The following is an 11,773-nucleotide window of genomic DNA, read 5'->3' as shown; positions in this document are numbered from 1 at the left end:
CCGCTGGAGGATGGGATGGGCACCTTGGTTACAAATAACACAGAAAAAGCAGAGTTGCTCAATGCCTTCTTTGCTTCGGTGTTTACCAAGGGCAGCCCTTTAGAGCCCCAGGCCCTAGAGGCAAGAGAAGAGGCTGGTGGAGAGGAAGACTTGCCCTGGGTAGAGGAAGACTGGGTCAGAGAGCACCTAAGGAACCTCGATACCCATAAATCCATGGGCCCTGATGGGATGCACCCCAGAGTGCTGCGGGAGCTGGCAGATGCCGTAGCTAAGCCGCTCTCCATCATCTTTGAAAGATCCTGGAGAACGGGGGAGGTGCCGGAAGACTGGAAGAAGGCCAATGTCACGCCAGTCTTCAAAAAAGGCAAGAAGGAGGACCCAGGCAACTACAGGCCAGTCAGCCTCACCTCCGTCCCCGGAAAAGTGATGGAACGGCTCATACTGGCTGTTGTCTCCAGGCACATGGAGGACAAGAAGGTGCTCAAGAGTAGTCAGCATGGATTCACCAAGGGAAAATCTTGCCTGACTAACCTGATAGCCTTCTATGATGAAATGACCGGCTGGATAGACGAGGGGAGAGCGGTGGATGTCGTCTATCTCGACTTCACCAAGGCTTTTGACACCGTCCCTCACAACATCCTCCTGGGCAAGCTCCGGAAGTGTGGGATAGATGAGTGGACAGTGAGGTGGATTAGGAACTGGCTGGATGGCAGAGCTCAGAGGGTGGTGATCAGCGGTGCAGAGTCTAGTTGGAGGCCTGTGGCTAGTGGGGTCCCCCAGGGGTCAGTCCTTGGTCCAGTCCTGTTCAATTTATTCATCAATGACCTGGATGAAGGCACAGAGTGCTCCCTCAGCAAGTTTGCTGATGATACCAAACTGGGAGGAGTAGCCGATACCCCAGAGGGCTGTGCTGCCATCCAGAGGGACCTGGACAGACTGGACAACTGGGCGGTGAAAAACCTCATGCAATTCAACAAGGCCAAGTGCAAGGTCCTGCACCTGGGGAGGAATAACCCCAGACACCAGTACAGGCTGGGGACCGACCTTCTGGGGAGCAGCTCTGCAGAGAAGGACCTGGGTGTCATGGTGGACGACAAGTTGACCATGAGGCAGCAGTGTGCCCTCGTGGCCAAGAAGGCCAATGGGATCCTGGGCTGCATTAAGAAGAGCATCTCTAGCAGGTCGAGGGAGGTGATCCTGCCCCTCTACTCAGCCCTGGTGAGGCCGCATCTGGAGTACTGTGTCCAGTTCTGGGCTCCACAGTACAAGAGGGATGTGGAGCTGCTGGAGAGAGTCCAGCGCAGGGCTACAAGGATGATCAGGGGCCTGGAGCATCTGCCCTATGAGGAGAGGCTGAGGGAGCTGGGCCTGTTCAGCCTGGAGAAGAGAAGGCTGAGAGGGGATCTAATCAGTGTATATAAATACCTCAAGGGAGGGAGTGCAGAGGACGGGGATGGTCTCTTTTCAGTGGTGGCCACTGATAGGACTAGAGGAAATGGCCGGAAACTGAAACATCAAAAATTCCATAGGAACTTAAGGAAAAATTTCTTAACAGTGAGGGTGACAGAGCACTGGAACAGGCTGCCCAGAGAGGTTGTGGAGTCTCCTTCTCTGGAGATCTTCAAAACCCGCTTGGATGCAGTCCTGTGCCACGTGCTTTAGGTGTCCCTGCGTGTGCAGGAGGGTTGGACTAGATGATCTCTAGAGGTCCCTTCCAACCCTAAGCATTCTATGATGATTCTATGATTAACGCGGAGTGGCCTCGCTGCCGCGCTCATGCTGCCAAGGGGCTGTGTGTCGAGGGCTCAGGATGTGGTGGCAGTGCACATGTACACACGCACTATAAAAAGAAAGCTGCTGCTGGCATGTGGCCAAGCCAGGATGAAGCTGAGTTGACTCACGGTCGCAGAAGAGAGATGTGTTCTCACAGCAGTGAAATTTACCCCAGCTCCTTCCGAGCAACGGGGAGGGCAAGAAGCGCCGGGCTGCCCGGGAGGAGCGAAGGCTGCGAGCGGAGGCTGCACTCCGGCTGCACCGGCGGCGCGGGAGGCAGGCAGGGACACAGGGGCTGCTGTGAAAGGGAAGCTCACTGGATAAGCTCTGGGCTGCATTATGGATGAGACACATTATCGGGCGACGCCTGGTAACATCACACACACGGAGAGTGTGAGAAAGCCCAGAGCTGCCCTCTTGAGAGAAAGAAATCCTGGGACACCCAACAAGGACAAACTGCTCCAAGTGCTCCCTCAAAGCTCACTATTTTCTTGGTCAAGCTTTGCTCACTTCCTCCCTCACCATCATTTCAGCACAGCATGTCACCACCCATAAAGCTTATCAGATTTTTTTTTTTCCTATAACTCACTCTTGGACTAAGATCCCATGTTGCAATCAGGAGTTTTCTGGATGAGAAGCAGCAGATAAGATGTCCTCCAAGGCCCAGAGCACTGCTAACAGGCTAGACAGGTGACACATTGAGCAATGGCAGAAACATCAGCTGATCCTTAACACAAAAGCTAGAGGAGTGCGTGTGAACCAAGAGTCGAGACTCACTCAGCTGCTCCCATACTCATAATTATTTCCTACTCCATGAGTCCACTCCTAAAGATGCTACAACCAACTCAACCTGAGGATCTAAAGCAAGCGCTAGGTAATTTTGGAGTACTCAGAGGAAAGGAGCTGGATTGAGAGATGTAATTAGTCTATTACCTCTAGGGAATGGCATTTCCAGGAGATGTCTAATACCACATTTAGCACTAGACTTATGACGGAAGTAACTATATGTAGCATCATCCTATGCCACATGTTCTCTTGCTCTGTATGCAAGTGTTGTTTGAGCAGCTGAGCTTCCAGCTGTGCTCCTGCCCTTATCTATATCATGAAGAGCTGGGAGAGACATTGCTCCAAGATGCCACCCTTCAAGCATGGACATCAATGACAGCAATGAGGACACGGACTCTGTCTTCACTGGATGTAACACAAGGCAGAAGACAAGGGACTCCTGGTGTAAGCAAGGTCGCTGCCAAAGCAGAGGCCAGAAGAACAAGGAGGGTATCAAGGACAAGGTGTTTGGGAGCCCGAATTCTCAGCCTATTCCCCAGCTCTTTCCTTCAGTCCCCTGTGTAAGTGGCAGCACCACAGCACATGGTCTGGTGTTCAGGCTGCCCCAAGGCCTGCTGCAGTTTGAGGTAGACATGAGTGCACCCAACCTCCTTCCACCCAAGCAAAAAAACATGACTTCGCAGATGGAACGACACTCAGAAAAGGCACAGTAGTGGTGTTGTGACAACAGAAGGGGCAGCATTCAGCTCCCAGACTTCTTCCTCTTTCTCTCTCTCCACGCAACGCTCTCCTAGCCACATACCTTCACAAAACCCTGCCACCTCTCACCCATGTGTTAAAAACAGTCACCTTGTTGAGATGGTGCCACCCACCATCTGCCGAGGTCCGCTCCAAGGTCAGTAATGCAGCCTTCAAAAGGAAAGGGGTTTCCCAGAGTCCTGCAGGAAGCGTGTGCCCCCACGAGCTCTCCGCAGGGCGCTGGGTGCCGAGGCTGTGCCAGAGGAGCAGCATCTTCCAGCGCTCAGCACCTTGGCTCTGCTGTGCCTGCAGGTGAACTGCAAATCTTCTCGTCTGGTAGAAAGCCCAGGACTTCAGCAGGAGCTTGAATCCTGTGGGGAAATTGTTTTGGAGTGAACATGCGCATGCACGAAATGGCCAAGGAGGAGCCAGGCACCCGCGAGGCATGAGCCAGTGGGCACCATTCACCCTCCTTGTTCTAACCCAGCGCATCACAACTATTTTTCTTACAATGGACTGCAAGCCCATCAAGGAAAGGCAGCACTTGGCTGCATGGTGAAGACAAGGCACCCATGGGACTTCCCAGAGAGACAAGTCGGCCGAACAAGACCCTGTTCCCCCCAGGACAACCCGGCAGCGAGTAACCGCCAAGCAGCTCCGGCTGGTGCCTCTGCCCCGGGCGTCACCCTACCTGCCCGGGCACCGGCCGCCCCTCCGGAGCGGCCAGGACCAGTCACCTCGCTGGCATCTGCCCTTTGCCGTCACATCCTTCCCTCCCTGCAGCTGCTGGAAGGCCGATCACCCCCTGGATGACACAGGACCTCAGCACGGCCTGATGGTGATTTACAGCCTTTGGAAAGTCTACAGGCTTAAACCTCGTAATAAAGGAATTTCACCCTCATTTTTAAGCCTCAGGTTTGAACCAGAACTAAGCTTCTATAAACCGCCCCAGACTAAAAACCTTTCTCACAAGCCCTTTAAAAACAGCCTCTCCTTGGTGCTCTCTTGCTTACGGTGACACAGAACTGGAGCCCGTCTCCCAGGGAGGGAGAGCAGGGCCCTGAAGGGTCCTCAGGTCCTCGTGCCCCCCACAGCAGCCACCGCAGCGATGCCCTCCAGGCCACGCTGGCGGGCCGCGCTCAGCCCTCCTGATTTACGAGTGTGTTTACTGCCTTGGCAGGTTTTATGCTCCCAAACAGAATGAGCCTTGTGCAGTGCAGATGTAACTCACCACCTGCGCCTCCCCGTCAGCCACCAGAGCTTAACTCTTCGCTGCTTGGCACGAGGCTCTTCCCAGTCTGCTGGTGAAGTCGTGCCAGGAGGCTGAAACACCAACCAAAACAGCCTGGATTTGAGCTCTCCTTCCCAAAAGGTAAATCCAACAGGCAATTCCAGAGCAGCCACCTGCAAACTGGCCAGAGGGAGGAACAAGAATGATCAAAGGTCCATAAAACACATGGTCTGCAAGGAAAGGGGGGAAAAAATGTGGTTGTTCAGTCTGCAAAGGAAATGGGAAAACTTGGTAACAATTGTCAAATATATCAGAGGCTGGTGCAGAGAAGTATTTTTTTTGCATCCATGACAGGAGGGCAAGAGATAACAGCTCTGCATTACCCCAAGTCCAGATTATGCCAATCTCCCTCCTCTGTAGCAAATATAGACCCCCAAAGGACAGAGGGGGAGCCTAGCAAGCACCACTGTGTCTTTCTCTAACATCTGGGGACTAAACGTGTTTTAGAAATGAGAGAAAACCAAACCACTTAACAGGACTGCAATAACTCCAAAATTAAGTACTTAACGATTTTCACACGTGAGAGCACCAGAGAAGAGAAGGCGAAGGCAACACTTCCCAAGCGGCGCATCGAGAGCCGGACCCCTGCACCGTGAGCCGAAGCTGACGGCCGGCTGGGAGGTGCTGATGCTCAGCAGCTCCGCCAAGCAGGGCTTTAGACAGAGCGATGTGTCCAACAGCACCGAGAGCAGAGGCCGGGCGAGGAGTCAGCTCTGGCTGGGAACACATCCTTCCCCAGGTGCAAATTCAGGTCCTTGCGCTCTGCAAGTCACAGAATCACAGAATGGTTGAGGTTGGAAGGGACCTCTAGGGATCATCTAGTCCAGCCCTGCTCCCCTAGGTCACCAGTTCCCAGGCTGGACTACACAGGTGCCACCAGTGCTCCGCGTCCCCGCTCCTGGCCTCAGCAGCCACTGGCACCTTTCACTTCTGGTCCTCTCCATGGTTGGGCTGCCCATGACACCAGTGCCCATTCTTGCGGGGCCTCTGCCTGGGACACCTTGGGGGAGAGAGGCTGCAGCCTTCACCTGGAAACCAGCTCCACAGCACCCACGAAAACGGGACTAGATACGGAGAACCTCAAAGTACCGGGCACAGGCGGCTGGTGCGAGGCCTTTGCTCCGCTCCAGGAGCCAGACCAGGGAGATCTCTGCGGTTAAGGCAGACGTCGCCCAGCACGGCTCAACACACGCAGTTCCCTGACGCGAGAGACACCCCTCGCTGTGCTCCTGCTCCTCCAGGGCACCGGCAGCTCCCGCGTCCGTCCCTCCACGAGGACGCCCAGGCACCTCCGCAGGGAGCTCGGCGAGGCGCCCGGGCCACGCGCTGCTGCGCTCCAGCGGTGACACCCGCTGCGTGTCCCGGGCGTCCGGACACGCTCCGCAACCAGCCCTGCTTGAGCCCGGAGACTCCTCACTGCGGATTTCCAGTGGGCAGAGCCCTCTGAAAAAGGGGGAAAAAAGGAGGGAAAAGGGAAAGGGTTAAGCCCCCTCCCTCACACTGCTGCTGCCCATTTCTCTGCTGGTTATTAGATTGTTCACGGCTCTCAGGTTTGTTTGAATAAGCTCTTTTGTTCTGCAGCGTTTTCCCACGTCCCTCCATTCGCTAGGCAGTCGCGTGGCCCAAGTCAAAGAGGAGCTGCGGCCACGAAATGCTAAAGAAACTTTTTTGAGAGCAAGACATCTGCGTTGGAAGGATTCTGCCAACATCTGCCACACTTTCCCCATTTTCAAGATCCTTTCTTTCCATCTTAAAAAGTGCAAGAACAGATGTTAAAAGTTGTTTTCTTTCTACAGGGTGTGAAATGCAGACAAGGAGCAAAAGAAGAAAACTCCAAGCAGCACCGACTCCTTTCTCTTTCTTTTTTTTTGGAAAACCCAGGAAAAAAAAAGGAAGGCTTTGTACCAAGAATTCCCCTTTCAGTAAAACCTGGCAGTGCAAGATGTGAAAGTAAAGCACAAATTTACAAAATGCTGCCCTTAATGCTATCTGGGCATTTGCCCGTTGGTGCACACAATCCGGGCACAGATGTCACCTTCCCCCTGAAAGGGAGGGCAGCTCCGCAGCCTGCCCGCTCCCCCCGCCTGGAAAATTAAGGGGTCAGCCCTGAAAGAGAGGTGTAAAATAACTGTTTGCAGCAGAAGCTGCTCCTCTCTTTCACCAAAACCCTGTCTTAGAAACGAACCTTGCAACGCGACCACTGAGAGCAAAACCCGGAGCAAGGGCGAGAGCAGCACAAGGACAAGTCCCTCGGGGTGTCCCGCGTCCCAACGGGGATCGGGAGCTGCTCCCGCTCCCCGGGGAGACCCCTGACAAGGAAGAACATGGGGACAAGGGTCCAGGTGCCACCACCACAGCCACCAGCGACACCTTCCCCGTGGCGCTGGGGCTGGTGAGCCCTCGGGCCACAGAGGATGCCAGAGCTCCGTGCCCAGCCACGGAGCACTACAGCAAACCCGCCTCGAAAGAGCACCGATGAGCACGCGGGAGAGCACCCGCTCCTTTCTGCTTCCATTTGATGTGCTTTTAGGAGCTCTTTGGCAATTTGTTGTCACCCCTGTGTCGCTCAGCTGGGACAGGAGCCCAGGTGCCCCTGGACGTCCCCTTGCCTTTCTGACCGCCTTGGGAAGGTGCCTTTCTCCCCAGGAGATGATGGTGCTCTGGGGGTGCTTAGTCTCTTCAGCGCTGGCCACGCGGGACCTGCTTAGAAGCTGTGCAGCCAGGTCACAGGGAGAAGCAGGAGCTCCCAGGCCTAAAAACACACCAGAAAATTCCCCAGACCTAGGAATGACATTTCCCCCTCTGTGTGCAAGCCCAGGGCTACCAACTCGCACATCAGAGCCCTATCCCAACCCACACAACCCGTCCACGGGGAAGCCCAGCTGCTGCAGCCAGGAGGTTATAGGGACGCCCCAGCCACACATCTTCTAAGGACAGACAAGGTTCCAACTCCTGTGTTGGCTTGGCAGAAACCTGAGAGCACAAAGGATACAAACTTGGAGCACTGGGGGTTGACAGAGCTGGGGGGTTCTCTCAAAGGACAGCAGAACTTACTATTCTATCCAGGGGACACTTGGGATATGCCCACCCCTACACCCATACCGCATCATCCCTGCTTGACACCAAGCACAAACTACGACCTTTCCCTGCTCAAATCTCCTTTTGCAAAGCAGGAAACACGCCAGCCCACCTCAGGCTCTCCCTCGGGGCCTCAGCCGAGGAGGGTGCTCCTAATGTTGGGCAACTGCCCCCAGTCTCTGCACTCCCCTGACTAACAACCTCTGCCTGCAAGATTCCACGCTGCGGACACGTTTCCATTACAAGCTCAGGCAGCAATGCGCGGACATGCAGTAAATATGCTTACATATACATCCATACAAACATACACCTACGCAGCATTGAAGCAAGGGACACGATGTCCTGGCTTTTGTTCCCGGCACCGCCGCAGCCCGGTCCCGCTGGCGATGGGAAACCCCGGCAGCAGCTCGGGGCGGCTTTTGGTTCTTCCCAACCGCTGCAACCTCTTCCTGCCCATTTAAATAAGGTGACAGTTTCGACACCAGCACAGAGGGCTTCACCTGGGGGACTCTACAGGACACTGCCAAATCCTGCTCATTAGCAAAGCAGCTGTCAGAAAGCAAAAGCACCGTCATCAAAAACACCTTCATACAGCCCCTAAAAAACAGACAGAAGTGAGGAAGCATAACGATATCATCATGTGCCAAGTCTCCTCCAAAGGTCCATGTGCTTTTGCACTAGCATTTCAGAGGATAAAAAAAATTTCCCAAACAAATAAAAATAACCCCACAGTTTCCCTGAAAACCAACCCAAAAAAAGATTTGCAACATGATGGGGGGTGCGAGGGAGACAAAAAGGGGACAGGGAATGTAAATTCCAGTGCAAAAATCCGGAAGAATTAAGAGGACTGAAATCACCTCTCGGTTGGTTTGCATCTGAAATTGTCTGTAATTTTTATATTAAAGTCTATGCAGCAGTTCAAAACCAAGAGAGTTGCATATTTCCCACATGTAGAGGTGTGCAAAACAGAAACCAGGCTCTGCAACATAAATAAGGTTCCACAAGTTTTTCCCTAGAGGATTTGTGTCATGGAAACAATGTTTCTATGGGTGCCTGCTGTCAACAGGTTTTAATTGATCATCATTACCTGGTATTAATAACTCCTGCGAGCAGGAACTAGTAGACCCAGGGCTTTATTATTAAACTCTTGGCTTCTAAGATTTAAAATGGCAGGGGCTCAGGTTAACAGGTACAAGAAGGAGCACAAGGAGATGAAGGGGAAGAAAAGACGCAAAGAGGAGGGTTTCCCAGGTGTAACTCAACTGGTTCCCAGCTATTGTTTTCCTCCCTGGGAATCTGTGCAAATTGAGCAAGGAGCCATGCAAGCTGCTCCGAGCGCGCCCATTTTGCCTCCCTCCTTCCTTCACAAAGGATTCCTACAAAGCCAAGCTGCAGAGGCTGGACATCTGTCGCCGTTTGGGGGGGCCAACGCGGCCATTGAAAAGAAGCAGTGACCTGTCAGCTTTGATTGATGGCCACAAACCCCCCGGGCTCGACCCCTCGTGTGGGAAAAGGCGTCCAGCCAAGGAAAACCCTCTTTCACATGCTAATGTGGGGTTATAAATACAGGCAGGAGCGCAGAGGAGAAGCAAAGCGCCCACCAGGGAAGGCAGCGACCCGGTGCCCAAGGAAGGAAGCAGGGAGGGAAGGAGGGAAGGGCCTCCCCGCGCGTCGCATCGCGGCGGACGGGCTGGATTACAATGACGGCCGCAGCCATGGCCGTGCAGAAGGGCTCCAGCACCAAAGAGGAGCGGAAGGTAGGTCCCGCTCCGCGCCGACCGGGAATCCCGGGGCGTAGACACTCGTATGGACTCTTTCATGGATCGCAGGCAGAGCCTCCAGGAAACAAAAAAAATGTTAGTTTTGTTATAAAGATGTTTTCTCATGTGGGCATTTCTTTCTGCTTCCTTTCCCTGCCTTAAAAAGGTCCATCTCTTGTGGTCGGAGTTGGGGTAACTCCGATTAACGCGAGGTCGCTGCTGGGTCCCTGTCCTGTCACCCCAGCCGCCTCCACTGGGCGCGCGGGACTTCTCAGGGTCCTGCAACACCCAGGGCCTCCTTCTGCCTCCGTGAAGCCAACACGGTTCAGTTCAGCCCTCACTGAAACAAGGAAGGGAAGGGCAGGGGCTGACGACGGAAGTCATCTCTGCATTTCTTCCTCCCTTCATTTATTTTATTTTTCCTATCCACTATCTCCCTTCCAGTTAAGGAAACCCCTCATTGAGCGGAAGCGAAGGGAAAGGATTAACAACTGCTTAGACCAGCTGAAGGAGACCGTTGTTGGCGCATTTCACCTGGATGTAAGTGCTCGTTTTCACACACCTTTTGGTCCCTTGGCTGGTGGGGGGTTTCTTCTCCCCTCCTTTGGGAAACCCAGCAGTGTTTCACTTACTGAATTCTCGCTCTCCCAGCAGTCCAAACTGGAGAAGGCAGACATCCTGGAGATGACCGTGAAGCACCTCCAGAACATCCAGAACAGCAAGCTCATGGGTGAGCACGGCCTCCCTGCCCTCGGCCGGGCAGGCGGGTGCCGGCGAGGGCAGCATTTTCCATCCCACAGCAGCTCAGCATTAGCAGAAGCCCTTTCCAACCCGCGGGGCGGCCCGGGCTTTGCTGTCGCCACTAGATGGGGAGATGGAGCTGGACACTCTGGGAGCCGCCAGCTCCGCTTCCAGCGCGGGTTCTCCTTTTGTTGGGCTGCCCCCTCCCCGCATGACCTTCCTGCTGAACCCTGCGGGCCATTAGCATTATAATAAAGCCCAGCTGAAGCAAATAAAGACCAAATCAGTTCGAAATCAAACTACCTTCCCCACGAGCCAGTAATTGGGCATTACCTAATGGTTTTTCAGAGTCTCCAGGTGTTTTACAAAGGGGCCCAGAGGTTATCCTGCAATATTCCTGCTCTGCTGGAAAACTTAACTGCGGCATCTGAGCCATGTCCCCAAGACCATTCTCATTTGCATCAATTGTAGAGCTTTTGTCTCACCCTGAAATAGGGCCCTGACCTCCCACAGACCCCACAGAGCGCTCTCAACAGAAAGCCAGGATAGCTTTCCCCATTAAATCACCCAGCCCAGGATCCAATGCATGTGAGAATCTGCTAAAAGCTTTTAAGTGAGAAGGCACCGCGCAGCTTTTACCCCCTCACTAACTTCAGTTGTCTCCTGTTCAATACAGCTGACTCCAAAGTGGGCCTTGAAGCACAGCAGAGATACAGCACCGGATACATTCAGTGCATGCACGAGGTTCACAACCTTCTCCTCACCTGCGAGTGGATGGACAAGACGCTCGGCGCACGACTCTTGAACCACCTGCTGAAATCCCTACCCAGGTCTGGCGAAGACACCTGCAAAACAGCATTAAGGTCTTCGAGCCCATCTCAGCAGCCTGTCCTGACACCCAAACCCCCGCCGAGTCCCAAGGGCAATGCTCCTGGCAGAAGCCCCTTGCAGGAACACTTCTACCTTGCTGAGAACAAGCAGGCTTTGAAAAATTCCTTCCAGCTGCCACCACTAGCTGTTTTCAGCCAGGTCGATGCTGTGCCCCCCAGACAGGTCCTGCAGCCAAATTTTTCCCATAATAACCCTAGTATGGGGTCATTAGATATGTGGAGACCATGGTAAAGTGCTTTAAAATGCTTCTCCTAATCTTAGACACTTTTACGTATGTATCTTATAGATATGTCTCTTTAAAACACTTAAGGAATAAGTGTGTTCCTGTAGGTGTATTAAAGACCAGGGTACTTCATGCCGAAGTAAACCTATGTGTAGCCTGCATTGTAGAAGGCTGCTATTATTTTGTATTTATTTAATACATCTAAATTATTGTATAGAATTCTCTCACGCTCTTTAGTACATATTGATTATATAATTTTCTTGTCTTATATTCTTAAAATCATTAGCCTCTTATTAATAAAAAGACAAGACAATGAGACCAACCCTCTCTTGCATCAAGCTTATTACCTCTCTGGTCTCATGCAAGCAGCTAAAATGATTTTGCTGGATAAAGGAGAAAAAGGCCCATCTTATTTTTATTATTATTATTCTTATAATCAAACATAAGCCATTCCAGTTCGAAGTCCTGCAAGAATGCTGCAATGATTAGAAG

General features: G+C 53.0%; 1 protein-coding gene across 1 annotated transcript; it reads left to right on the top strand.

Moving 5' to 3' along the window:
- Window positions 1-9,109: 9,109 nt before the first annotated feature.
- Window positions 9,110-11,289, top strand: LOC104572109 (transcription cofactor HES-6). The gene is made up of 4 exons (XM_088530181.1): window positions 9,110-9,423; window positions 9,871-9,966; window positions 10,078-10,156; window positions 10,844-11,289. Exons 1-4 carry the CDS (start codon window positions 9,367-9,369, stop codon window positions 11,287-11,289), a joined length of 678 nt encoding a protein of 225 aa, XP_088386307.1. The 5' UTR covers window positions 9,110-9,366.
- Window positions 11,290-11,773: the final 484 nt, after the last annotated feature.

The sequence above is a fragment of the Tinamus guttatus genome, unplaced genomic scaffold, assembly GCF_059628265.1.
Source record: "Tinamus guttatus ecotype Peru unplaced genomic scaffold, ASM5962826v1 Tinamus_guttatus_pri_ptg000364l, whole genome shotgun sequence".
Classification (NCBI taxonomy): domain Eukaryota; kingdom Metazoa; phylum Chordata; class Aves; order Tinamiformes; family Tinamidae; genus Tinamus; species Tinamus guttatus.
Note: the sequence above shows the minus strand (reverse complement) of the source record. Positions and strands in the feature narration are given on the sequence as shown.